The following is a 27,919-nucleotide window of genomic DNA, read 5'->3' as shown; positions in this document are numbered from 1 at the left end:
TGACAAACCGCATGACAAACCACTGTTCACGTGATCCCTGGAGCATTTTACTGAGCTTTTACAGCCACGTCCTGAATTTTCCTGCATAATATAACACTGTACAGATGAAGACTGTTTGAGATGAGCCATAAACCACGTGGCCACTGAACCACAGACCACGTGACCTTGAACCGGCACCCCTCACTGAGTTACACTCTCCTGCTCCAGGTCCTGGCTGCAGGTGGAGCGGATGCCACTGTCAGGGGTCCCCATGTCGCTGGATCTGTCTGTTGGTGTTGTGGCTGAGGGGTAGTCGTCTCCTGTGTAGCACTCCAGATCAGTTAGATCCACTGCTGTCGGCTTCACGAACCGTACTACCTAGGAAGGGTTGGAATAAAACTAGAATATTCTGGAAATGTGAGATGTAAATCTGAAACCTTTTAAAAGTTTAATAGTTCCAGGAAACACTTCAACACTTAAGCTGCATGAGAATTTTGATTTTTGAACAAAAGAAAAATTGGGTATCGACGAAAACCTTAGCAAATATGGCATACAAATTTTTTAAAAGATCCTGTTTGATGAAAAATAAAGCGGGGAAAATTAAAAATATTGAAGAAATAATACCTCTTCCTGTGGCTGAACATCAGCGTATTTGTTAATTATCGCCTTGGCGTTAGACCAGTTTATAGATTGAGTCTTCCTTCTTTCTTTTCTGAACTTCTTTCCTTTCTTTTTGAATTTACCTGCTATTTCCTTTAAAAAACAATTTGTTAATTGTAGAAGCGATAAACTGGTTTTTAAAACTGCAGAGTGTATTTGAGACTGAATAATGTCAGAATTCAACGACTACACCCTGGCCGTGGCATTATGGTAGACAATTACATTCCACGTTACAAAAACAGAAAATAGTTGCTCACCAGGATGTTCAACTTCCCAACTTCTCTTTGATGAGTTTCCCACTCCTCTTGAGAGTTGAAGTCCAAAAATGTAAGTTTCCCCACTTCTTTTAAGGCAGTCTCCTATGAATAAAGATAATTTTATGAGCAATTAACAATTGAAAATTTGTAGGAAATTCAAAATACTCGTAATTCTTATTAGTACAACGTCAGAATCATGTATTATTCAACAATAACGAGTTTGTTACCCTCTCTTTCTGGCAGGTTGCGTTCATAACAGCAGCTAGTTTCCTCTCGTAGTCTTCTCGTCGCTCTCTTTTGGCGTTCTCCTCTGCCTCCGCCCTCCTTCTCTCCAGCTCGGCCCTTTTCTCTGCTGCTTCGTTTGCTATTCTTTCTCGCTCCTCCTGTTCTCGTGCCAACCTTTCCTCTTCTTCCCTGGAAATAATGAAATGATTAAAGGAGAAATCACAAGTTAATCATAAGACAGCCATTAATGTGTGGGCAGTTTTGGGATTTGTAGTTTTGGAGGCTTTGAGTTTGTAGTTTTGGAGGTTTTGTCGCGTTAAGATCATTGCGAACAATACTAGATAAATGAAAGTACACTGAAGTTCTGATTTGATAAGAAAGGTGTATGTTTTGATGATAATTAGATGTTCTGGGGCCCCAATCACCGTCAGATCTTCAAGTTAACGACCAATGGTTGTCACTACTATTTATTCCTCATTCTCTAATAGTAATCTCAACCTTTCTTCTTCTTCCCTTGAAGTCGTGATATAACTTATACAGTACTTCATACCATCAAAAATCAACAATATATTAGTCATTTTTCGTGGATAATTGTAGAAGCTCTGCTACCTTGTGATTAATATAATAACTATGAACCGACACATTTACTAATAAAAATTGTACTAAAAAAAGATGAACCAAATAAAAGAGAAAGATTTGCTGATAAGAAATATGAACCAGCGGTGGCACAGTAAGTAGAGTAATAGGTCGTTAACCTAGGAATCGTAAGTCCAACCCCCAATCAGGCGATCACCGTCAGCTTTCAAGTTTACCGCCAACGATGTCACTTTTATTTTCCCCTAAAACTTTTAAAAACCGATGTTTTTTTCTCAAAGAACAAAGACATCACCAATGTATCATACGAGAGCCAGTAGGTTGCAGAAACAGATATAGTGATGATAAAGACAAATCGTTGGTAAAGACGAATCCGCAAATGATCTGATAAGACTGTCCCTGTACCTGATGCGTTTTAATCTTTCCTCCTCCTCTAATCTCAACCTTTCCTCTTCTTCCCTTAAAGTCATGAGATAACTTATAGAGTACTTCATTTCATTAAAAATCAATAATATATTAGTCATTTTTTGTGGATAATTGTAGAATCTCTGCAACGTTGTGATTAATATAATAACCATGAACCGAGACATTTACTAATAATAAGAAGAACCGAGGAAATATGTACTAATAAGATATAAATGTACTGATAAGAAAGATGAACCAGCGGTAGCACAGTAAGTAGAGTAATAGGTCGTTAACCTAGGAATCGTAAGTTCAACCCCCAATCAGGCAATCATCGTCAGCTTTCAAGTTTACCGCCAACGATGTCGCTTTTATTTTCCCCAAAAATCAAAAAACATCACCGATGTATTTTCCCAAAGAACAAAAACATCGCCATATTAATGTATCGTACGAGAGCCAGCAAGATACAGAGAAAGATGTACAGATGATAAAGATGAATCTGTACAGATGATCTGAAAAGACTGTCCCTGTACCTGATGAGTCTGAGTCTTTCCTCCTCCTCTAATCTCAACCTTTCCTCTTCTTCCCTTAAAGTCATGAGATAACTTATAGAGTATTACTACTTAATGTCATTTTAAAAAATTCCTAGCTTTAATGTATCCATTTTGCTCCGACGACACTGTCTGCTCTGTCTCGAGTCAAATTCGGCAAATAGATTCGATACTGACCGGCTGTTAAAGAGCTATCAGCCGTAAAATTCATTGCAATCATTGTAATCATTGTAATCATTGTGATCATTGTGATCATTGTGATCATTGTGATCATTGTGATCATTGTGATCATTGTGATCATTGTGATCATTGTGATCATTGTGATCATTGTGATCATTGCGATATTTTATTCATTGCAGTCATTTTAATAATTGTAATCATTGTGCTCGTTGTAATCATCGAACGAGAGCAGGCAGGTTGCAGTAAAAGATTTACCGATCGTGATGATAAATATAAATTGAGGAATGTACTCTGATAAGACTTTTCCAATACCTGATGCGTTCCTCTTCTTCTCTTTTCAACCTTTCCTCTTCTTCCCTTAAAGTCGTGAGATTTTTTAATTTCATCACAAGTCAATTAAAATGACCATTTTGCGTGGATATTGTAGAAGGTTTGTGACGTTTAGATCATCCCAAATAATATACGAAAAGAAGACAGATAAGATAAGAAAGTTGGCCCGATAAGAAATATGTTCCGGTTGTAGATCAGTTGGTATAGCAATAGGGCGTTAACTTTTCAAGTTAGCCTAGGGATAGTGTATTCAAGGCCAAGTCCCGTTTCACAATCAACATATGTATTATTTTTCCCCAAAAAAAAACATAAACTATCACCGATGTGTCATCATACGAGAGCCTTTAGGTACAAAAAAAGATGTACTGATGATAAAGACGAATCGACAATTACCGTCAGCTTTCAAGTTTACCGCCAACGATGTCGCTTTTATACATTTTAAAACTGATGTATTTTTCCAAACAACTAAGACATCACCAATGTATCATACGAGAGCCAGTAGGTTGCAGAAAAAGATATACTGATGATAAAGACGAATCGACAGATGATCTGATAAGACTGTCCCTGTACCTGATCAGTCTAAGTCTTTCCTCCTCCTCTTTTCTCAACCTTTCCTCTTCTTCCCTTAAAGTCGTGAGATAACTTATAGTGTACTTTATTTCATCAAAAATCAATAATTACTCGATTAGAGAAGTATATACTTTGGTGATAAAGATGAACTGACAAATGTACTCATATTAGAAAGGTACCGGTGTTAGCTCAATAGGTAGAGTAAAATGTTGTTAACATAAGGATCGTCGTCAGCTAAGTTAACTATCACTGATGTATCATACCCAAAAAGAAAACCACCATCTAACACTACAATCTTCACCAGAATTCAAATGAGCCTAGCTCCTGCAACTATCAAAATGCTAATATGTCACCTACAAACTAGCCCTCATAATACGAACTTAGTTTTTACGCCTAGGTGGAATTTTTTCGTGTATCTGGGTTACTTCTATTATTACCGTTAGTTAGCATGTATAGCTTAAGTTATCTAGTTATGTTTTACATAACTTTCGTTATAGACACGTATTCGTAGTATCTCTTCATTGACATTTTGTGAATTAACTTGACTGAATTAACTCAACTGATATGAATACTAATATTTATTAACATTGATGCAACAATTTTGCCCCGACTACACAGTTATCTCTGTCTTGAGACAAGTTTATTATAATCATTGTAAATATCGTGATCATTATAACCTTTGTAATCATTGTAATCAATCATATTATTTAATTGCTATGCTTGTAATCATTGTAACTCTTGGCCTTGTAATCATTATAACATTGTATAATCATAATTCCGTTGTAATCATTGTAATCTTTGTAATCATTGTAATCTTTGTAATCATTGTTATCATTTTAACTCTTGGCCTTGTAATCATTGTAATCATTGTAATCTTTGTAATCATTGTAATCATTGTAATCTTTGTAATCATTGTTATCATTGTAACTCTTGGCCTTGTAATCATTGTAATCATTGTAATCATTGTACAATAGCTTGTTAGTACAGAAAAAGATGTACTGGTGATAAAGATGAATCGACAGATGATCTGATAAGACTGTCCCTGTACCTGATCGACTCGGAGTCTTTCCTCCTCCTCTTTTCTCAACCTTTCCTCTTCTTCCCTTAAAGTCGTAAAATGACTTATAGAGTTATAGAGTACTAAATTTCATCACAAGTCGATCAACATACAGCTATTTCGCTTGGATAATGAATATTGTAAAATCTCTGTGGCGTTTATATGAAATGAAATGAAAGGTGTATGTTTTGATGATGTTAATGATTTGACAAATTTATTATGTTGACATGTACTGATAAGAGAGTTGGCCTGATATGAGATATCTACTGATAAAGTTATGGTACTATGTATATCAGTGTGGCTATCTCTTGGCTATTATTTGTTCAACTTCAACACAAGGTTTTACCTTGCGGCTCACTTTGCCGGCAAGCCTGCTAACTGTAACACCAGATGCAGTTAAACAGTTTATGTCCACTCATCAATTTAAGTTTTTTGTCCCCCTTTCCTGTGTAAACAGGGTCAGCTGGAGGTGGTCTGTGGTAAACTGCTATCTAGTGCTACAGGAATACAAGTACTGATTAGAAAGATGTTCCGATATGATCGCTGGGTTACAGGTAGAGTGATATGGCGTCAACCTAGGGATCGTGGAGCCCCACTAACCGTCAAGTAGCTACGACTAACCGTAAAGTAGTTGACTACCACTGAGGTATTATATAATACGAGAGATGGCAGGTAATTGCAAACAAAATTAGCTGATAAAACATATTAATTGGCAGATATAATGTACCTGATGAGTCTCAGTCGCTCCTCCTCCTCTCTTCTTATTCTATCCATTTCTTCTAGTTTTATTCTTTGTTTTTCCAATTCCTCCAGCTCCAGTTTCCTCCTCAATATCTCGGCATCTCGTTCTTTCTCCCTCCTCTCCCGCTCGATCTCTTCGGCTGTTTTTACTTCCACATGCTCAAGCTTTTCTCTTGCCAATTCTAAGATTGACTTTCCTGAACGCAAAGTTAGTTATGCAAGGTCATAAATTTAACAAACCTTCATCAAATCACAGAAACTTTTATTAGAAAACCATAATATCGATATGCTAAGTTTTCATGATGAATCTTGATAACCGTATAATTGGGGAAGACTTGTTAAAGCCATGGGAAAGCAAACAGGGCATTTCGGAGAATTTTAACCACCAACCTTGTTCAGGAGCCACTTCAATCTTAATGCAGTAACTACTACTGTTACCAAGGTAACTACTACTGTTACCAAGGTAACTACTACTGTTACCAAGGTAACTACTACTGTTACCAAGGTAACTACCACCAACCTTGTTCAGGAGCCACTTCAATCTTAATGCTTCTTCTGCGAAGGAGGCGGTGTCTGGCAATCGTTATAAAGTCATCGTTATTAGCCGCAGCGAGTGCCTAAAATAATGGCTGTCAATTTGGATCATGATATTTAGATTATGATATTGTGTTAAATGTTCATTGGGTAAGAAAGAAACGCTGTTCATATAAAACGAATGAAACGGGGTATTTAAATCCCGCTCATACATAATATGAATATTTCTTAACCACCGAACACAAGGAAGATAGTTACTAGTTAATCATGTCAGATCGGCTGACTGTTAGTGATTTGATAAAATGTGTAAATTAAAATATAAAGGCAACATAAAAATCCTTTATTCGTAACCACACTAATCAAAGTAATTACAGATACCGTAGATTTTAATATTGTTACAAATTAAAAATAAATTCTCATAACCTTACATCTGAGAAAGATCACAGTTTTACTGATTGACTAACTACACTAACTGTATTAAATTAAGTTGAAGTGGTCTAACTCTCCTGGAATTCTGACTAGGTATTCCCTCGCTAAATAACGAATAATGACATAATGCTGGTTTTCCGAAGCATTTGTTAGAAGTTATCGTCATATCCGTAAGGGCTGCGATCACCCCCGGATCGCAGGTTGCATGCCTATGTTTTGTTCTACTATGTCGTGCTGCGGAATAGGCGCAGGGACCACCTACTGACTAACCCACGATTGTATCTGATACTGGATACAATACAATTGCATTATCGTCATATTTTACTAGGGTTACTTACGTGTTAATCTAGAACTTTCCAGTATCTACAAGAATTACATGGCAGGTATCTAAAATAAGTTGTCGGTATCACGCAGGAGGGTAGTTGATCATGTCAGATCGGCTGACTGTTAGTGATTTGACAAAATTTGAATTAAAATACCTATTATAGAGGCAACATAAAAATCCTTTATTCGTAACCACACTAATCAAAGTAATTATAGATACCGTAGATTTTAATGTTGTTACAAATAAAAAATATATACTCATATCTATACATTTGAGAGAGGAATCACAGTTTTACTAAATGCACTAACTACACTGACTGCAGTATTAAATTAAGTTGAACTCTCCTGGAATTCAGAATCGCTTTTGGATTGTAAAGCTCCATGATTTTACCGACCTACCTAATGTACAGTAATACTAATTACTCAATATATTATGGATAATCGCACAATTCAGGTTTGCCGAAACATTCGTTAGAATTTTAGAAGCTATTGTCATATCTTATTGGGGTAACCTACGTAACAATCAAGAACTTTCCAGTCTCTACAAGAATTACATGGCAGGTATCTAAAATGCGTTGTCACGCAGGCAGGCTAAAGCTTGACACACTTGCACTAGTGTTGTCCACAGCACATCACCATAGTTACTGTCAACAAACGTATCTTTAAACAAGGTTGTAGTACAGGACACAGGTATAAACATATTTCATATACTGTGGTGAGTTTAACTCACCTTAGACTTAATGACTCCAAGTTGTCTGGTGGCAGGTGGATTGAAAAATTTACTTATGAATACTTCATTTGCTTGGGAGCTTCTGATTGACTAATTCAGTCGCACTAATTGCTAATTGCACTAATAAGGTGAAGCTCTTTACAGCCAGGTATTTCAGATTAACCATCCATATTGGTTTCTAAAAATAGGCAAGCTACCTGCTAAATGACTGCCACGTAAAACAATGAATTGTCAAAAATTCCAGCCATCAAAATGTCCAACAGTTTTCTGTTGATTTGTTATACTATACACATTCTTTTACCTTTAAAAACTGAACGGTGAACTAGGTCTTCGTAAACTGGAAAGTGGAATATTTACTGTTTCCTTGGTTCGGGCAACAATGTCATCAAGTATTTTTGACTCGGCAGAATTTATACGGATTTATTTCTCAACGTAATATTTACGAATAATGTCACGTTTTTAAAAATCAGATACCAATAATCATGACGTATTTGTGGATCAGAAATATCTTGAAACAACAAAAAAGCCCGTCATTATCCCGAGATGATGTATTTATTTGTCGAAAGAGAGAACTGAGAAGTAAACAAAGAAATCGTCCGCGTCGACCAATTGAAATCATTTGAACAAACAACGACATGCTATGATTGGACATGTGATTGAGATAATAAAGGTTGAAGATTGAGGAGGATGAATTTGGGGACTGGGGACAAGTCTGTTTTGTCACGTGACAGCAGTTTGAAAATTTCGATTGTTGCACAAATCCAATTTCCATCACGTGGCAAAACAAAACCTGCGCCACCCCGCCACCATAACAGCAAATTAACTCATTTCAAGAATACACGGTTAAAGACCTTCCATCCTGATGATCCTGTAGCACCAGCATCAGCCATATCCTCATTATCCTGGTATAATCGTTAGAAGGTAAACGAGAGTTGAGATAACTATTCTTACAACGACCTGGTAACCTTTAGTAATCCCTTAGTACTTTTATCCTGGTAACTTACTGGTAACTTACTGGTAACTTACTGGTAACTTACTGGTAACTTACTGGTAACTTACTGGTAACTTACTGGTAACTTACTGGTAACTTACTGGTAACTTACTGGTAACTTACTGGTAACTTACTGGTAACTTACTGGTAACTTACTGGTAACTTACTGGTAACTTACTGGTAACTTACTGGTAACTTACTGGTAACTTACTGGTAACTTACTGGTAACTTACTGGTAACTTACTGGTAACTTACTGGTAACTTACTGGTAACTTACTGGTAACTTACTGGTAACTTACTGGTAACTTACTGGTAACTTACTGGTAACTTACTGGTAACTTACTGGTAACTTACTGGTAACTTACTGGTAACTTACTGGTAACTTACTGGTAACTTACTGGTAACTTACTGGTAACTTACTGGTAACTTACTGGTAACTTACTGGTAACTTACTGGTAACTTACTGGTAACTTACTGGTAACTTACTGGTAACTTACTGGTAACTTACTGGTAACTTACTGGTAACTTACTGGTAACTTACTGGTAACTTACTGGTAACTTACTGGTAACTTACTGGTAACTTACTGGTAATACTAACACCCCCATTAACGTCCTAGGTGACCTGGTAACTCCCTGGACCTCAAATAATCCCTGGCAACACCTGGCAACGCCTGGAAACCCCTGGAAACCCCTGGCAACCCCTGGAAACCCCTGGAAACCCCTGGCAACCCCTGGAAACCCCTGGAAACCCCTGGCAACGCCTGGAAACCCCTGGAAACCCCTGGAAACCCCTGGCAACGCCTGGAAACCCCTGGAAACCCCTGGAAACCCCTGGAAACCCCTGGCAACGCCTGGAAACCCCTGGAAACCCCTGGCAACCCCTGGAAACCCCTGGCAACCCCTGTCCACCTTTTTTTAACTTAACGTAACCTTCAGGCAACATTCTAATAACCTCAACCTCCACCTACCAAATATCTATTGATCACCTCCTGGGTTCTTCTTGGTAACCTCCTTTGCTGTCCTCACTCTTACTCCACGTAACACCCTGGCAAACTTTCCTACAACTACTGGTGACCCCTTGTCAATCCCAAGGACTATCGGTAATGTGGAAACAACTAAAAGTTTAACTTTTACATTCCACATTTAAATGTTTTACAGGGGTATGCACAGGGCTTCAATGGTCTATCATTCACTCTATCCTATAATACTCATTTTGACCACAGCCCCATACGTAGAAAAAAAGACCCCTTTTTTGTCCTTTAAACAACTTTAAAGTTTCACAACAAGTGATTTTTGGTTGATCCTTGGTGAGCGGCCATCAAAATTCTGGTGACCTCTTAATAATGTTCCAGTGCATATCGATATGCCAGTAATCCTATAGAGTATAGATATGCCAGTAATCCTATAGATGTGCCAGTAATCCTATAGATATGCCAGTAATCCTATAGATATGCCAGTAATCCTATAGATATGCCAGTAATCCTATAGATATGCCAGTAATCCTATAGATATGCCATTAATCCTATAGATATGCCATTAATCCTATAGATATGCCATTAATCCTATAGATATGCCAGTAATCCTATAGATATGCCATTAATCCTATAGATATGTCAGTAATCCTAACATGAAATTAATCATAAGATAAGAAAGCTTACCTTATCGGCGTCGGCACCCTCTCCAAGTCTGGATCTGTTTTTGCTTTTTTTCTTAGCTGCTTTGAATGCTGCTAAGCTGAATCTGGTACTCATCCTACGCCATGGTAAGCCATTCTTAAAATTTGGTAAGTAACCGTCATTATGCATTCACAAATAGTGCACAAGAAAAATACTGTTACAGGATCCTAAGAATAACTGATGATAGCTGATAGCAGAAACAACACACAAGATCAAACTAGTTAACAAACGTACGGGTTCTTCAAATAAACGACACTGTTTACTGGGCACGCGCTCAAAAAGGTTTTCAAACGAACTTTAGGATACTAGTTCGACTTTATATCACGATCTTTAAGTGTCAGAGTTTGAGCATTTAACACCACTGATCATATTATGTACTATGTTTGACCTATGTGGGTGCGACAGTGATGAGAAAATCAGTTACAGCGTACTAAGGTTTCATCTAGTCGTGAAATTTTCTCAAGTTTCATCCGCAAAGAACTAAGTTCAAAATACAGTCTGTTACAGCCACCAAGCTGAAAACGCAATTCAACACGTCAGACTGAGGCATGAGAGGGAAAGCTAAATTTGGAGTGTGCACTGGGCTTTTAAAGTGCGGAACTATGAGGTGTTCAAGGTGTTGTTAAGAAGGCTTATAACTGGTTGACATGCCACTAAATAGCATACTAAATATGACAGTATGATGAATGTAAATATATGTGAGTTTGGGAGGTTGTCCGGAACCTTCCGGACTGGTTGGTGTATAAGCCTTCATCGTTCACCCTTCTGCGTTGACAGCAGCTAGATCTAATTAGGAGGTTCTCACCTGGAATGCGCACAAAACTTCTACCTTTGTTGCTGGACAGTTATAACCATAGTACGGGATCGGAGAATGTTTTGGCCAATTCTGTTTTCAGCTATTTGACAGTAACGATTTTAGAATCAATTGGGAGCACCCCAAATTTCTACAAACTGTCAACATTCCCCAACCCCGACAGAGCGTTGCTAGCTGTATTTATAATAAGTACTTATGGGTAAGTAGCGTGAAAATTATTTACTGAGCCCTCTGTTGATAGATAAGTACTCAGCGGAATATAACACAAAACAAACAACACAATTTTGACAGCTCATTAAATGGCAAGTCTAAGTTTCTCTAATACCGTCACTTTAGTTTCGTCTCCTCGGACACTTTATTAACTTACTTTTAACAAACATGCGGCAGAAAGGTATAAAATACGGCACAAGAACTATGGTCTACAAGGACACGGCATGGCTGTGCATGGACTACAAGGAAAGCGGTGCCGGTAGGCTTAAGCTCTCGAAAAATCGAATTACGGATGGGTGTTACTGTTAGGAAACGCGTGGTTTGGTGAAAAACGGACAAACCGCCTGCGTTTATTCCGGTAAAATATTCAATATCGGATAAATCAAAAATGAAAGTTTGAGACAATGTTATAAACTTAGAGCTGGAGGTTTTACTGACTTAAAGAATACATCTAAATAGTTTGATCGAGTGGCCATTGAACGCCAAAAACACTTGCGGAAAATCATGACGTTAATGTGATATTTACTATCAGTATTAGTTTTCCTGCCAACCGCTAATATGTGCATATTGTATAGTTAATTTGATTACCAACTTAAAACATACACCAGTCGACTTCATTTTACATACTCAGCGTTTAGTTACGATATTAATTGTAACTAAACTTCTTGCTTTTTATTTACACACGTCTGGACAGTATGAGTAAACATATGTATACCATGCGTAACTTAATTGAAATCAGGAGAGATGATTTGTTTTCTGGAGAATTCAAATACAATTTTTTTCAAATATTGAGAGAAATATAACACATAACAAAATAGTTGACTATGTACAAAACATTCACAATTCACATGACCAATGCATTCCAGAAAAAATATTGTGTAAAATCATCAATGCAGTCAGTTCATTAAAGAACCAGAAATTCCTGCTCATTCAAAAATAGAGGTGATCATCAAATCAAAAATAAAAATCCTAGTAATCAGTGGAAATAATAGTATAATCCTAGTAATCAGTGGGAAATAATATCGTCATTCAAAGAGAAAGTTTCAACGAGAACTCTAAAAGTCAGCTAGAGACTAAATATTAGGTCACACCTGATTTACTCAACCCATCCTGTTTACACAGCCCACCCTATCAACCATCAAACTATCAACAGCTCACAAATCACATGTCAGTTACCCAAGGAGGAATCAAGATATGTCAACAACAGAATTCTAACGTCGTATATGACTAGTGTGTACTAAAAGTATAATAATCACATTGACAATAATGCATTAAATTCTAGTTATCTCATTCAATATTCATCGAAAGTCCTGCAGTCTATTTTATTTTCCTGAGATCAGATAGTTTGTAGTCGGCGTGGGTGCTGTATTTCCAGGTGTTTGGCTGCTGAAGTCTGTGTTGTGTCTCAGCTAAAACCTTGTACTGCGTCTGGAAAGTAGGAGACTTGTTAATAGGCATACACATAAAACTGCAACTTTGGTATGAACTATCAAGGTAATGCCAGGTATGTAGGTAGGGTGTCATAACGTACGACCCCCTCGTTATGTTGGGCGTGAGCTGGATTTTAGCGACAATGGTCGGCATTTTCACTGCTTTAACTTTATAAGGCAGTTTCACTGCTATAACTTTACAACTACAAGGGGTGGTTACTGATTACTCCTGCCGGAATTTGAAGACCTGGTCGAGTTTCAAAGTTTTGAAGTAAAAGATCACGAGGATAATAAGGAAAAGACTGTTAGCAAATCAGTAGTCTGCACTTTGAAGATTTCATGTCGAGATTGCAGTGAGCGGGATATTTTTTTGATAATCTCAACGACAGATACTACTTGAACCTGCCACAATACAGATTTCACTTGTCACCCTGCAGACAAGTAGATATCATACTGGAATGATTCTTCGGAATTTCGCTGGATTGTACAACTTTCGTCTTGGTAGATTCCAAACACAAGGAAATTTTCCTTCTGGTTGGTAATATACTCAATGATGGAAGTATAGTGTATTGGCTATGCCCCGCTTACTAGTTTAGCTCTTTCTAGTCCCCTGCTACACGGCATGTAAACAGGGATTGGCTAGTTAGAGGCGGTCCGTGTAGGCCTTACACTGTGCTTTCAGCAATACTCATACAATTATTTTGAACCACCTGCACTATCTTCTGTCAAATTTAACAACACATAACGCCTCCACAGCAGTGCTCAGTTCGATATAATGTATTAACACTCACTCCATCTGTACGGGCTCGTATTCGCACACGATAAATCCACGATCGCACCAAACACCAGCCTCCGCCACATTGACACATTAGATCTAAATCATAATCCTGTAAATAGTTTGCAAACACTTTGAAGAAACTGACTGTATGTTTAGGATCTGGGTCCCAACAAGAGGTGGAGGTTGAGAGATTGTAGGCGGTAGTTGGAGGTACGACCCGTCTGTGGAACCTCCGTCTCCGGGCTGTCTCAGTGTTGGTGTGTTGAGTGGGGGAGGTGTAGGTACTTCTTGTGCGCGGCATGTAGTTGTCTGAGGAAAGTTGAAAGGGGTTAAAATACAGGTCAGGTGCAATTTGTTTATCAATATCGTGGATAACAGATTAGCTTGTGATGCTCGTGATGTTGAATCTTTTAAATTTAATGCCTCGAGATAATCACGTGTTATTGATGCGTATTATTACGTTTAATTACTTAAAATCAAAGTGATGAGTAAGCTTCTGGAATAGCGACCGACACTTTAGTGGATTCCCGGAACGAACGCACGTAATAATGCGACTTTACAACTTGTCATAGACGTAAATTGATTGCGTGAAGCAGTGACTCAGACTGTGAGTGACGATTGACGGACAACATTTGAGCTATTTTGATCGCCAATGATTACATTGAAGCTTACGAAACTTTCAACACTTAGTAACAAGCTATTCATAACGCAATCTCGAAGAGTTGCACACAATACCAAAAACGGCTGCATTTTAACAATATTTTACCAATATTTAACCAACATTTAACACTCTCCTTACTTAACTTAGGCAAATTAATAAAACTTTATAAACATTTGGCACCCCCATAGCCAAAGGTACAATAATTAGCCTTAACCAAGCCATTGTCTCGTCGTATACTGACCAGGTTTAGGAGAGCAGCCCCAGGATATTATATTCTCACTTCTGTGGAGAAGAGCTCCTCCAGTCTGCCGCCTTAATCCGTGCTCTCTGGATCCCAGGAACTCTCCGCAACTCTTGTGGGCATATTTGTTGTCCTGGGGAGATGGGAAATACAGAGAAGTGCATTACATTATCGTTTGTAACTAAGATTAAAGATTTATCATATATGTGGACGGCGTTTTTCGAAATAATGGCAACTTAACCAATAGGAATCCGTTTAGATATAAAATCTTTATTCGATATTTATGTAAACTTAACTCACTAGTTTTGAGAATCGGTTAGATCTCGAATTGAAGTTCTCGATAAATTTGGGTGGAGGGTCTCTAATGGATGGTAGTAAAGTCGAATTCTTTCGTTTGACAGGCGACTGAAACATAAAATGTTAAAGCTGAAATCTATTGAATGAAAATATTCCACAATTATCATCGCAAGAATTCGATAAAACTGTATATACTATTCAGTTAAACATTTCCACTTCAGAGAGAGTTCATAGAACACAAGGGTCGTTCATATATCACTTTAAAGCCAATTGTCAGTTTTAGTATACAGTGTTAAAACTTAAAATTACACTAGCTCACTAGCGCAATCGTTTAGTTACCTGGGGACCCCAGGCTATCATGTCCATAAACATCATGTTTATTCGGCGGAATGACAGGCTGAGCGCCGCCCAGTAATCGTTTAGAAGCCCCTCAATCCCTCTCATTGATTGTGTAATATGTTAACGACCCCATAGCTTAAATCCTAATCTATATATACTGACACAATGAAAACAGAGAACCAAGAACACTCACTAGCACTTGTAATTGTGGATCGTGGGACAATATCGCAGACATCATACTCATAGTTGAGTGCGGGCTACCATCTTGAACTGCTAAAACAGTACTTAATTTCAGTAATTAATCAAAAGACTTTATTTAACTCCAACTCATATTTCATTGTGACGAAACTCTGTTTACAGATAGCTAGAGCCTGAGGTAAATTTTGAAGATTTGAGTCAATAACGCGCGTGGCGCGCGGCGTAAATTGTTACACTGGCTGCTGAAAAAGGATACATAAGCTGCCCGTTTTGCACTGCGGCCCTGTAACCATGGCAACTGGCAGATTAATTCAGTTTTTCACACTTAGTTTAGGGCCGGTTAACATGCGCATTGAGCTCATAAAACTTTGTAAACGTAAATAACACCTATGCAGATTATCGAGTTTACTTCTAAAGGCACTTGTACATTTTAGACCACGGCTAATATGTAATAGTGAAATATGGATATGCATGCTAACTTGCTAATGGACTTAAGTCTTAACGCTTCAAGTGAACGAGTACTATAAAGTACTGATAAAGTGAGATGACGTTCATTACATAATCTACAATTATGTCATCACACCGCAAAGATGTGGAGCTCAATAATTATTAAGCTAACTATTTCAATAAATCCAAATCTCTCAACATTTAACAAAAATTATCTAAAAAAAGTAAAATTTAAAAAGAGACAATACAAATTCTTATACAATTTTAACTATACAGGGCTACAATTTTATATTTTGGGTAACTTCTCAATCAGTACCACCAGAAGACAGAGAATCGACAGCTTTGAACAACGCATCTGCACACATGATGTAACCTTGCAATTCCTCTGCAATATCCTGTTCCCCAAGGTCAACGCAAAGATCTACAAACTCAGACCATTGCACCACATCTGGGGACGTATCACTTAACAAAACTGCTTTCAAATCGTTACTCTCGTCCAGAACTTTCAACAAACTGATGAAAATATTATCGTTATGATTCTCCTGGAGACAGCTTAGCACCTCACCGATATTGATACTTTCTTCTAAAACCAGCAGTGCAGCTAGATCGGTTGAAGGGATGTCTTTCAGTAGACGAAGAAGCTTATCGCTGTCCATTTGATGGGTTTTAGCATAGTGAACAGCCCTGTACAAAGCACCCTGTCTTGCTAGACAGTGTATAGACATGTCGTGATCCTTGATGTTCCTAAATACTGCGAGCGCGAGGGTGCCGCTCTCGCAGTCACAGCGCGCACGACACTGACAATTCGACAACAACACATCAGCTATTTCGCTGCACAATGTCAAGTGGTGGTTTGCTATCCACTGAGCAATGAGGTCCATTCTGTTCTCCTTGAGTGCTGCAACAACACACTCGTAACTCTGATCACAAGGTGGAACTGAGTATAGAGGTACAGTTTCCATGAGAATACTGCAGTAAACAAACAAAGGAGACACGCCCCCTTCACCTTGAGACAGAGTTTTAAACTCCTCTATCGTTGCCATGGTCCTCAAGAAACCATTTGGAGAGTTTGCTGCGTGGACAGCAGCTGGTCGGAAGCTGCCGTCTCGTAGCAACTCATCAAGGTAGTCAATGTAAGCGAGAGCCACTTCTGCCTCTTTCTCTTTTGCTGGGTCCTCATCATCATACAGCTCAACCAGCTGGCTCTTGTTAATATTACCTACTGTCTTCATAGCACTTTGTGCATTCTCTAGTATCTGGTCGAAACCCAACCCGTCTGATGACTGAAGAATCTCATTAAGTTGTTTGAGAGCGGGATTTTCTTGGTGCAGCTCCAGAATCTCTTCCTGTCTTTGCTCCTTCAGTTCCTCTTTTTGAAAAAGTAATCCTCTCATCTCCTCAAACCTATCCCTGAGAACAAATTCAGTGCCCTGCTGGTCTAGCATAGCTTGGTGGCTCTGCTCCAACTTGCCCAGCTCTCTACTCAGCAGATTAACATTTGTCATCTGCTCTAAAGTCATGTTGTCTAGCACAGTGTGTTTGAAGATATCCTCCTCGGTAAGAAGGCTCTGAGCGCTGATATCAGCTACAAGTTCCTTCATACTTTCTATTGACTCCGACAGGGTCAGATTCTCGGCGTCAAGTGATGCAAATGTTGCTTTCAGCTGTTTAACTCTGCAACCCAAAGTTTGGATTGTCTCTTCGGCTTGAACAAGCTGTTCCTCCTGATTTTGATCGTAGGCTGACTTAGTATTGGTGACATACAGAGATGAAATTTCAGCGTTATAAGCAGAGGATATGCCAGCTAACATCGGTTTAAATACAGTACTGTGTTCCGTGATTTTAGATAAGGAATGTTTATAAACGAGATAATTCTTGAACGAGAATTGAGATGGGGTTGTGCCGAGAACCTTAAATTCCTCAGTCATCTGCTGCTCCAACGAGCCTACCAACCCTGCCGCTGTGGCTGCCATATCTAAAATCTGGAATGTTAAGATATGATTAAAATATACAGAATTTAAGGTAATTGGGTAATATAGCTAGGCACACTTGGGGCACACCTGGGGCACAAAATTTAATTTCCTGGGGCACATTTGGGGCACAGTTGGGGCACAGTTGGGGCTCAACTGTGCGGTGTGCCCCAAGTGTGCCCCAACTGTATTTGCCCCAAGTGTGCTCAAGTAACTTTTTGCCCCAACTGTGCCCCAGGAAATTCAATTTTGTGCCCCAGGGTTGCCCCAGGTGTGCCCCAAGTGTGCCCCAAGTGTGCCTAGCTAGATTACCTAATTGCCGAATTAATTAAATGTTATGTAAAAAAATATCAGCAGCAATTCAAATGTCTAAATTGTATCATTATTTTCTTGTAGACTTGGAATCGTGAAATAATAATGACGCAGTGGTTAATGAACTCTAGAAATTCTAGAAAATGAAAACAGAAAATGATTTATAAATACGATAAAATTGGGCCTGCCATTTTGCCGAACATCAAATTAAATATCATATCATGCTCTGACTTCAAGATACTAAACAACACATTTAAAAATTCAACAATCCCTATAACACATTAGAGAACACTTGATCTCTGCACACGTGAGCTCGAGAGCATCACACGTTTGTCCTAGATTGATCAAAAATTTCTCAACATAAATGTACAGATTTATTGCATCAAGCAATATTTAAGGATGTATAAAACATCAAAGTAGTACAAAACTCATGTGCTACAAAACCAATGATAAATATCCTTGCAGTTTCGTAACGTTATCAACCTTGTTGTTCATAGCTTCCTCCATAACATGATGAGCCGCAATGGACCCATCTTTAAAACCCAAAATAATAACAGGAGAAGACTGACCAGCCGCAGATGGTAACAGCTCTGTGAAACTCAACAAACCTTTTTGATCATAAGTCTCAATAACCAAGGGAGTGGAGTCCCGAACAGACAAGTCCCACAAGTAAAACTTGTTAGCAGAGTCCATGACGTAGAAGATAGTGGAGCTATAGTGGGACCACCTTACTGAACGAATAGGACGACCTCTTGTTGATCTATCCCACACAACAAGGGGAGTGCTGCGACCAACCGCATACAAAGATATGCTGCCGTCTGAAGATCCAGATAAAAAGTACTTCCAGTTAAACTTGTTGAAGTCGATTGATCCCACGATAGAAGGAACTGCATTTTCCTCTGCATAGTAGTTTGGGTGCGAGAGACTTTGTGTTCTAGAAGCTTTGAGGACAGCTCCCTTATCTGTAGCAACATAATACAAGTTGGAATCTGAATAGCTCTGCTGGAATGCATAAGTCCGTAACTCTGGAAACAAATCAGGGGAATTTTGAGGGAAGTTCGCATTTATGGAAGCACTTTTAACCAATTTGATTTTACCACCGGGTCGAAGTCCAAGATCCGTTTGAGAACCAGAAAATGAGGTATCAAGGACGGGAAGCACAACCCAAATCACGATCACTCCGTGCTCATCAAGAGACGCAATCTGGTAGGACGACATCTGAAGTTGCTCCTGATCAAAACGAATTGCCTGAATACTGGTTATCTTAGAGTTGTGTGACTCAGCAACCTGAATGGAGCTTGTGCTGTATGTTGGTAATCTGCCAACAAAATGTTTGTTATTCAACTGATAACTTTTATGCATTGAATCGGATTCATTAAGGTCCCAGAGGCAGACGGAGCCATCTTCACAGCCGACAAATACGATATTGTGATTGTATGAACTGACACACGCACACCGATGGGCAGAATTGCTGATGAGAACTGTCACAGGATCGTACACATTTTGAAGATTCCACGTGCAGGAAAAACCTACACTGTTAACTAAACTGTCAGTTTTTGATTTCGAGTAACATGTCATAAACATTTGAGCTGATATCGGATACGTAAAAATAGGTGATCTTCCAGCTGCAATCTGATTTGGGGGAAATTGAGCAGCTGAGTTGCTGATTTTGGAAGCTTCTATCGGTTTGAACGTGTGAGTGTAACCATGTCTAGAGGCTCTCTCCTCTAATAGAGTAAAAACTACCTGTGAGGAAAAAGATACAAATTTGGATAGGGTGACGGGGTTGTAGCGACCAGTATCCTCTTCATTTTCAATGTCTTCTCCCTCGTGTGCAGATGCTAATGAAGCTTCTATAGGATGCTGTGTCCAACATGTCTTAGTATCACTCGGTTCAGTTGATGTCTCTTTGTCAATGGAGTCTTCATTGTATTGAGTGTACTTCTGATAAGTTTCACTTCGGCCAAACGACCTCATAAACAGCTCATACTCAGTTTGTGGTTTCAGTTCGAAGAAATCAAAGTATATTGTATCCAATTCAATCAATCTCATGAGATCGTTTCCTCTCTGTGCAGATTTGCTCAGAGCCTTGGTCACAGCCTGTGTTTTTTGTGCAGTCGCAAAGTCAAGTCCTCTTGCACTTCTCCTTTGTTTGGCTTTTTCTCGAACTTCACTGGCAGGTGATCCAGGAACAGGTGTGTTTGCTGGTGAGGAAGGTAACATGGCAGGTGAACTGGAACCAACACGAGAATTCTCCAACACCATTGCTTCCCTAATCTGGAGACGTTCTGCCTCACTCAAACCATTGTCTTGTTCATTAATATCATTAGACGAGGATTCACTATCAACATAACTATCAGAATCATCGTAAGAGTCACTTGAGAACTCGTTTACCTCATCCTCATCTTCAACCTCACTTTCAAAATCATCATCATAATCGTCAAACTCCTCCTCGTCATAGTCATAATCTGGTTCTTCCTCATCCTCTTCTTTAGATCTTAAAGCTTCCATCATGGCTGCTTCACGCAATTTGGCATCACTCTCAGGTTCTTTTTCATCCCCAGGCTTTGTTTTAATGCTTTCTTCTGATTTCTTAGGCAAAGGTTGTTCATCAACAGAATCCAAAATCTGAGAATTTGTATTTTTATCTTCTTTGCTTGTTCTGTCTCGATCATCCTTGCTTCCTTTATCCCTATCTTCCCTACTCTTTGAGCTCTTGCTATCCTTACTTCTTTTTTCATCTTTATCTCTGCTCCTTTTTTCGTCTTTATCTCTGCTCCTTTTTTCATCTTTATCTCTGCTTCTTTTTTCGTCTTTGTCTCTGCTCCTTTTTTCATCTTTATCTCTACTCCTTTTTTCAGCTCTTTCTCCACTTCTTTTTTCCTCTTTATCTCTGCTCCTCTTTTCATCTCTATCTCTGCTTCTCTTTTCATCTTTATCTCTGCTTCTTTTCTTTTCTTTATCTCTGCTTCTTTCACCTTCTTTCACCTTTTCACCTTTCACCTTTAGTTCATTGCCTCTTTTGTCATTGTCATCTCTATGACCATTAGTGTTGTTTCCTGACAAAGATTTTTCAACCGCCCTTTCAGAGGTCTTACTGCCTTTTCTTTCTTTGCTCCCTTTTCTTTCCTCACTATCATCAATCCTCTGATGTGATTTGCTTTTTCTTTTTTCATCAATTTTAGAATCTTTGGAGGTCTTGTCCACATTGGAGCTTCTCCTCTCCTTTTTTATTTTAGATTCTTCATTTTGTTTTGAACTTCTATGCGCTTTCTGATCACTTTTTGAACTGCCACGTGGTACTTCTCGTTCTTTTCTTTTCGATCTTTCTCTCCTTTCCATAACCTAAAAATGAAACTGGTATGTAAAATGTGCATTGTGTACATGTATTGCACAACAAATGTTTTAAAGTGATACTGTAGGGTGGGCGACAATTGACCCCCTGACAATTGACCCCCCGAAAATTGACCCCCCAACAATTGACCCCCCCGACAATTGACCCCCCGACAATTGACCCCCGGCCCCCGACAATTGACCTTCCGACAATTGACCCCCAGACAATATAATTTAATACAATTAACCCTGACCTTGACCCTGACCTTGACCCTGACCCTGACCCAGGACCTAGGACCCAGGACCCAGGACCCAGGACCCAGGATCCAGGACCCAGGACCCAGGACCCAGGACCCAGGACCCAGGACCCAGGACCCAGGACCCAGGACCCAGGACCCAGGACCCAGGACCCAGGACCCAGGACCCAGGACCCAGGACCCAGGACCCAGGACCCAGGACCCAGGACCCAGGACCCAGGACCCAGGGCCCAGGACCCAGGACCCAGGACCCAGGACCCAGGACCCAGGACCCAGGACCCAGGACCCAGGACCCAGGACCCAGGACCCAGGACCCATCCTAATGTTGGGTTTTTTTATAAGCTATTAATATAAAAGAACAGTATCTTTACGTATCATCTAATGATCTATTGTGACATAATATATTTCAGGAGACTGAAGAAATCCAAAGATAGTGCAGCGATCTAAAGAGAATGAGTTAGAAGACCTTCGGAATCTGAAAGTGGAGTCGCTCTACCTTGACGGGAGAAAAGATGCAGCATTGTGATGAGCTAAGAATCGACATTCGACAACTCGCCACTCAGTGGCGTAACAAAGGGCCCTGCTGACCCCGCTGTGCAGGGGGGCGCCGTCTTAGGGGGGCGCCAAATCGTCGTTTGAATGTGGGACAATTTCGAAAACTTAACTAAAGTACTAGCAAAACTGCGCGTTTTGCTCTAGATACACACTTTTTTAGAGATTTTACCGGCGTATCCTCTAAAATCACCTAATTTGTTCAATTTTAGGGAGGGGCACCAAAAGGGGAAGGGGCGCCAACAGGGGGGCGCCTTTTCGGCAGGGGGGCGCCAACAGGCAACGTTACGCCACTGTCGCCACTAAGATCTTGTGGCTGCTATTACACCACTAACGTCAACACCGGACGTCACAATGGGATTATAGCCCTCTTGGAGAAGAATTTTGGACGGGAGTTGCGAAGATTTATTTGGTGCCTTCACAGGATAGACCTGCCATTAAAAATCTAAGGGGTTCTGAGTCCTGAACTATCGAGAGAACGAATTGGTCCTCTCAGCCACGCAAGGTGGATTACAATACAGTCGAGTTAGTTATATCATCAATATTTACTAAATCAAATCAAATCATAAATTGATTTGAATATCAAGTATAAAAGTTCACACAGGAGGAGCAAAGTGCAAAGAAACTGCCACAAACTGCTACAAACTGCTATTAACTGCTACAAACTGGCACTAACTGCCACAAACTGCTACAAACGGGCACTGACTGCTACAAACGGGCACTAACTGCTGCAATCGCGCCCACGCATTCGCGCGCCGTTTGCAGCAGTCAGTGCCCGTTTGTAGCAGTCAGTGCCCGTTTGTAGCAGTTAGTGCCAGTTTGTAGCAGTTTGTAGCAGTCGCACGCGGCGTGCGTTGCGCAGTTTAGACAAGCGCGTAACTGCTACAAACTGCTACAAACTGGCACTAACTGCTACAAACGGGCACTGACTGCTACAAACGGGCACTGACTGCTGCAAACGGTGCGCTAATGCGTGGGCGCTATTGCAGTAGTCAGTGCCTGTTTGTAGCAGTCAGTGCCCGTTTGTAGCAGTTAGTGCCAGTTTGTGGCAGTTAGTGCCAGTTTGTAGCAGTTTGTAGCAGTTTGTAGCAGTTTGTAGCAGTTTGTGGCAGTTTCTTTGCACTTTGCTCCTCCTGTGTTCAGTTGTTAATGGTGCAGTTAACTTGTTTGAGGAAGTAACATTGGTCAAGAAACACGTTAAGGGTAAAGTTGACAGGGAAATATGTTTAGAAGTTTTACGAAATAATTCTTATTTTGCACACCACCATAACATTCTCAAGAAAACAACAATTTCAAGAAAACAACAATTTTATTTAGTATCAATTAAAGCAAACATAAATATATTTTATATATAACTAGCAGGACCTTTTTACCAGATATCTTAGGGGACTTGGAGTAGCAAGAGAATGGATAGAAGGTATATACCTAATACAAAAATACGTCAAAAAGAATCCAGGGTGATACAGGATCGGAGAGTGCAGACCGTAAAGTTTACGCACCCACCCTTGCCTCCTAAATTCTTGGTTGGGTAGGCATTTATGCGAACTTGGTCGTTTATACTCCAAGTCCCTTTGTTAAAAAATTAATAAAATTTATCTCAGGAGTTAACTTCATTCAACAATAATAATATCAATATCAATTTATCGCATAAATTTAACTATCGAATACAGGTTTGATTATCGAATATAGGTTCGATTATCAAATATAGGTTCGATCTGATATAAATTTGTAAAATAAAATATTTAATTATTAAAAACATTACATCAAGTGGTTAAAAATGGATCTGAAAGCTTATCAGCTTATAGTTCAATCATGATAGTAATATTAGGTGTGTGCTGCTGCATGTGCAATTTAATTACTGCAATTTAAAATTGGTTGGAGTCCAGGAATCTTTTAAGTCAGCTGCCTGTGATTGTACTAATAGTGCTTTGGTTCTCAATTTTATCAAGTTAATGGAAGTTTCTAGGCAATTGCTTGAAGTTAAAATTTTTTTATGAACTGTGTTCCAAAGCTTGGCTGCATTAAACAAAAAGGTATTTGATTTATTTAGAAGAATAACAGTTAGACTCGTTGCACGGTTTGAAATGTTGATGGCCTCATAAAGGGAGTAGGGGCAGTGGTACTTGATAATCTTAGAGAATTCTAAAATGCAGTGATATTTGTACAAGTTTTGAGCCGTTAGAATTTTTAGTCTATTAAAAATGGGTTTTGTATGCTCCTTTTCAAAGTGTTTATGGTCTAATTTTTGCATACCATACGGTCTAGTACGTGCACATGTTGATTGTTTATCTAAATATGAGTCGAGATCACCAAAAAGGATCCTTACACAGTGCTTCTGTGTGATAAAAAGACTGTCATTTGATCTTTCTTTAAGGACAACGCCCCAAACACTTATACCATAACTGAGATGTGATTCAAAGAGAGCATTATATATTTTCAAATATAGTTCACCAGGTATCGAGTGTCGAATTCTACAGATTGCACCAGTCATGGACCGAAGTTTTTTACGAATGTAGTGCATATGGGCAGCCCAGTTTAACTTACTATCTATAACAATACCTAGGAATTTGGTATCCTTGACTTTAGTAATAACCTTACTATCGATGAATATTGACCTAGACTCATCTAGCAGGTTAGCAAATGGTCTGGTCCTTGCACAGGTCTCATCATATTCCGAGGCAGGTTTAAAATGGATGTAGCAACATTTAGACATATTGATATGGAGTAGATTACATTTCATGTAAATCGACACATGTTTAAGAACTAAGTTTGCTTTTTTGTATGTTGCTTCTCTAGATGGTCCTGATATAAAGATATTAGTGTCATCAGCATAAAGTACAAATTTCACCTCACTGTCAGAAAAACAGTTCACTATATCGTTCATATACAGTAGGAAGAGTAACGGCCCTAGAATTGACCCCTGTGGTACCCCAAATTTCACATCCAGTGTTTCTGATGGTACATCGTTATACATAACATACTGCTTTCTGTTAGTCAAATAGCTTTTAAGTAAGGTAAGTGCTGTGCCCCTAATACCATAGGAGTTTAATTTGCTTAGAAGAATGTTGTGGTCAAGGGTGTCGAAGGCTTTGCTTAAGTCAATGAATATTCCTAAGACATGTTTATTGCCAGCTAGAGTCTTTGTAACGGAGTCTATAGATTTGTGTAGAGCATGAGTGGTGGAATGACCTTTTCTAAATCCAAACTGTGAGTCTGTCAGTACACCTTTAGATGTGAAGAAATTATAGAGCCGTTTGTAAATGATCTTCTCGAAAATTTTTCCAAATAAAGGTAATATTGATACAGGCCGATAGTTTTCGATACATTCCTTATTGTCTTTCTTGTAAATAGGAATAACTTTACCAGTTTTAAAAATAGTCGGGAATGTACCACTTTGTATACATGTGTTGTAAAGCCTGGCCAAGGTACCAGCTATAAGCTTTGATGATTTCTTTACAACAATTATTGGTATGTCACTCGCCTTGCCATTTTGAAAATCTTTGATCACCTCGATGATCTCGTCTTTATTAGTTTCTTCCAGATAAATGGAGTCAGATACTGAATTTGACATGAACTGAGCAAATGATTCAATTGGTTCCAGAGAAATACTATTGTTCGACAGTACATTTTTATTGAGATTACTTGCAAGAGATGTAAAATATTCACAAAATTTGTTAGCAATTATTCGTCTGCAGGTAACTCTCTGACCGTTTATGACAAAATCGTCCTTACATCGAGACATAGTTTTACCACGGAGTTCATTAATAACTTCCCACGTCTTTTTAGAGTTCATGCTGTACTTTTCGAATTTTCTAGTGTAGCCCATAGCCTTTGCCATATTTATTGAGCTTTTGAGAAACTTGTCGAATTCCTTGTAGCAAATGTGCTTATTCGGATCCCCGTCAGGTAATTTTAATGTACAAGTCTTTTTCCATTCGAAATACAATCTAGCTTTCTTCTCGATGGAATTAATTAGGCCCTGGGTAATCCAAGGGTTGGTTATGCTATTACGTTTAGTGGTTCTTGGAGTTAGAAGTTTGCAAGACAAGTCTATTTTTTCTTGAAATAGCTGCATAAAAGAGTCAAATGTGTCACAACTGTAGTGGAACCTATCCAAATCGTTTTCTATTTCAAGACAGAGCTTCTCTAGGTTAGCATTCTAATTGCCATGTTAGCTGACGATTGTTCTGTTATTAAAAAAGAGGCTATAGAGAAGGTTTCTGAAGTTGTAGAATCAGATGTTTTGTCGTTTAGCTATGTTCTGCCTAAGTTGAATGTTAAGGCCACTAAGTATTCCGAGTTGTGTTCTATGAGTAAGCTAGATAGATGGTAGCATATTTATTTTAAAGGGAATAGATTTATTCATGTTTTGTTTTAGAACCATCTACTTCTGAGCTGCCCTGTCAAAATTAAAAGGGCGTACAGTCAAAAGCCTCCTTAAATTATTAATGGACGATCCTAAAGACCGTAATTTGGTCATGAACACTTCAGAAGAATTCAATGAAATAAAGGATATTACCCGCTGTAAACAATAATGGAGGAACCGTTTGTAGCTTTTGCACATTTTACGGTGTGAAGATGTTTTTACCATGGTAAATTCGGTACACGTACTCAAGTTCGACACGCACTCTAGTTTGTCACTTACTGTAGTTCGACAAACCCTGGGGTTCGACTCTGTCGAACTAAAGCGCTCCATCTGGACTCAAGTTCGACACACACTAAAATGTTTAATGAGCCCAATCGCTCATCACTTAACAGTTTAATCTTCAAAGTGAGTTGTACAATCTAGGTTGTTTTAAGTAGCTGTTGATAGTGTAAAACAGGAGTGACTTGATCGTTTTCATAACTTCGATTTACAATTTGTACCATAATAAAACTAGCACAGCCATGGGGTTCAAAAAGGGTCATTGTAAGCCTCCAGCGTAATGGTCCTAAGTCTCTGCCCCATGCAGTGCCTGTCAGCATCAGCTAACAGAATAGCCCTAACATAACGATCAAGCCACAAATTAGGTTCTATAATGATTTAATATTGTTGAATAAAGAGATTTGAATATAATATTTGTTTTATTCTGAATATTTGTTTTATTCTGACTAAAGTTAAACAACAAACAAAAGAACTTTGACTGTCAGACTACAGTTTTGAAATCTCTATCAAGCAACGATCCTTTACGAGCTTGAAATCTATTCGTTTGTTTGTTTTCCACTTTTCTCATGCTGTTCAATTATGTGTTTATATAATTTCTATAATTCATATCTGGGGACATTTAATTGACCTCATACTCAATTGTTAGTTATTAGAATTGTAAGATTAACGGAGAAATAAAAGAGTAACGTGGTAACTCTTACTTCGTATTATATATTAATATTGTAGATTATGCTAGTTAAGTAGTTAGCTAATTAGTGATTCATTCCCGGCGCGAGAACAAAGCGCCAGGAAAATAAGGCAATTTTTTGCGCGAACTTGTAAATTTACTTACGCCGCGCAGAGATGTGCCTTCCTGGTGTATCCATAATATCTCCAATATGAAACCTGTATATCTGACTTAATATCCATTTAGTATTAAAAAATTCAGTGAGTTATCTTTTCATGTACGCGTACGTTGTACATTGTAGTTAGTAAATGCAAACCAAACTTTTTCCATCAGCCGCGCGCTAAGCCAATGTTGCAAGGTTAAAAATTGTGTATATTTTGTCCATTTTTCAGTGAAAATTAATTTATTAATTAATCACTTGAAGACGTATCACAAATTATTTTATTATAATAAAACCACTTCTGTGAAATGGTTATTTTGTCTTTTAATATTTGAACTAAATATGTACGTATTAATTGTGGGCATAAAATACAATTTG

At 38.8% G+C, this 27,919-nt stretch overlaps 4 protein-coding genes across 13 annotated transcripts; all 4 read right to left on the bottom strand.

The window, feature by feature from the left end:
• Positions 1-90: 90 nt before the first annotated feature.
• Positions 91-27,817, bottom strand: LOC134817636 (capping protein inhibiting regulator of actin dynamics-like). Of its 10 annotated transcripts, none has more exons than XM_063826879.1 (13): positions 27,814-27,817; positions 10,213-10,328; positions 8,415-8,465; positions 6,067-6,163; positions 5,533-5,743; positions 3,749-3,802; positions 3,104-3,205; positions 2,651-2,704; positions 2,121-2,174; positions 1,124-1,310; positions 897-998; positions 604-732; positions 91-357 (listed from the first exon to the last, which is right to left on the bottom strand). In XM_063826879.1, the coding sequence occupies exons 2-13, from the start codon at positions 10,303-10,305 to the stop codon at positions 181-183; spliced, it is 1,311 nt and encodes a 436-aa protein (XP_063682949.1). In that variant the 5' UTR covers positions 10,306-10,328; positions 27,814-27,817; the 3' UTR covers positions 91-180. The 10 variants fall into 10 exon arrangements, with proteins under 10 accessions (XP_063682949.1, XP_063682975.1, XP_063682968.1 ...); XM_063826905.1 differs by having other exon boundaries at positions 3,161-3,205; XM_063826898.1 differs by lacking the exon at positions 2,121-2,174.
• On the bottom strand, positions 12,037-15,273 carry LOC134817722 (uncharacterized). Its single transcript, XM_063826969.1, has 5 exons — positions 15,194-15,273; positions 14,665-14,769; positions 14,365-14,497; positions 13,608-13,771; positions 12,037-12,682 (listed from the first exon to the last, which is right to left on the bottom strand). The coding sequence occupies exons 1-5, from the start codon at positions 15,242-15,244 to the stop codon at positions 12,572-12,574; spliced, it is 564 nt and encodes a 187-aa protein (XP_063683039.1). The 5' UTR covers positions 15,245-15,273; the 3' UTR covers positions 12,037-12,571.
• On the bottom strand, positions 15,678-17,628 carry LOC134817620 (uncharacterized). The gene has a single exon (XM_063826855.1). The coding sequence runs from the start codon at positions 17,616-17,618 to the stop codon at positions 15,951-15,953; it is 1,668 nt and encodes a 555-aa protein (XP_063682925.1). The 5' UTR covers positions 17,619-17,628; the 3' UTR covers positions 15,678-15,950.
• LOC134817583 (cytoplasmic dynein 2 intermediate chain 1-like) lies at positions 18,051-21,348 on the bottom strand. The gene has a single exon (XM_063826790.1). The coding sequence runs from the start codon at positions 21,267-21,269 to the stop codon at positions 18,363-18,365; it is 2,907 nt and encodes a 968-aa protein (XP_063682860.1). The 5' UTR covers positions 21,270-21,348; the 3' UTR covers positions 18,051-18,362.
• Positions 27,818-27,919: the final 102 nt, after the last annotated feature.

Source organism: Bolinopsis microptera, chromosome 1, assembly GCF_026151205.1.
Source record: "Bolinopsis microptera isolate Bmic1 chromosome 1, MBARI_Bmic_1.0, whole genome shotgun sequence".
NCBI lineage: Eukaryota > Metazoa > Ctenophora > Tentaculata > Lobata > Bolinopsidae > Bolinopsis > Bolinopsis microptera.
This window is presented reverse-complemented; position numbering and strand designations above follow the sequence as displayed.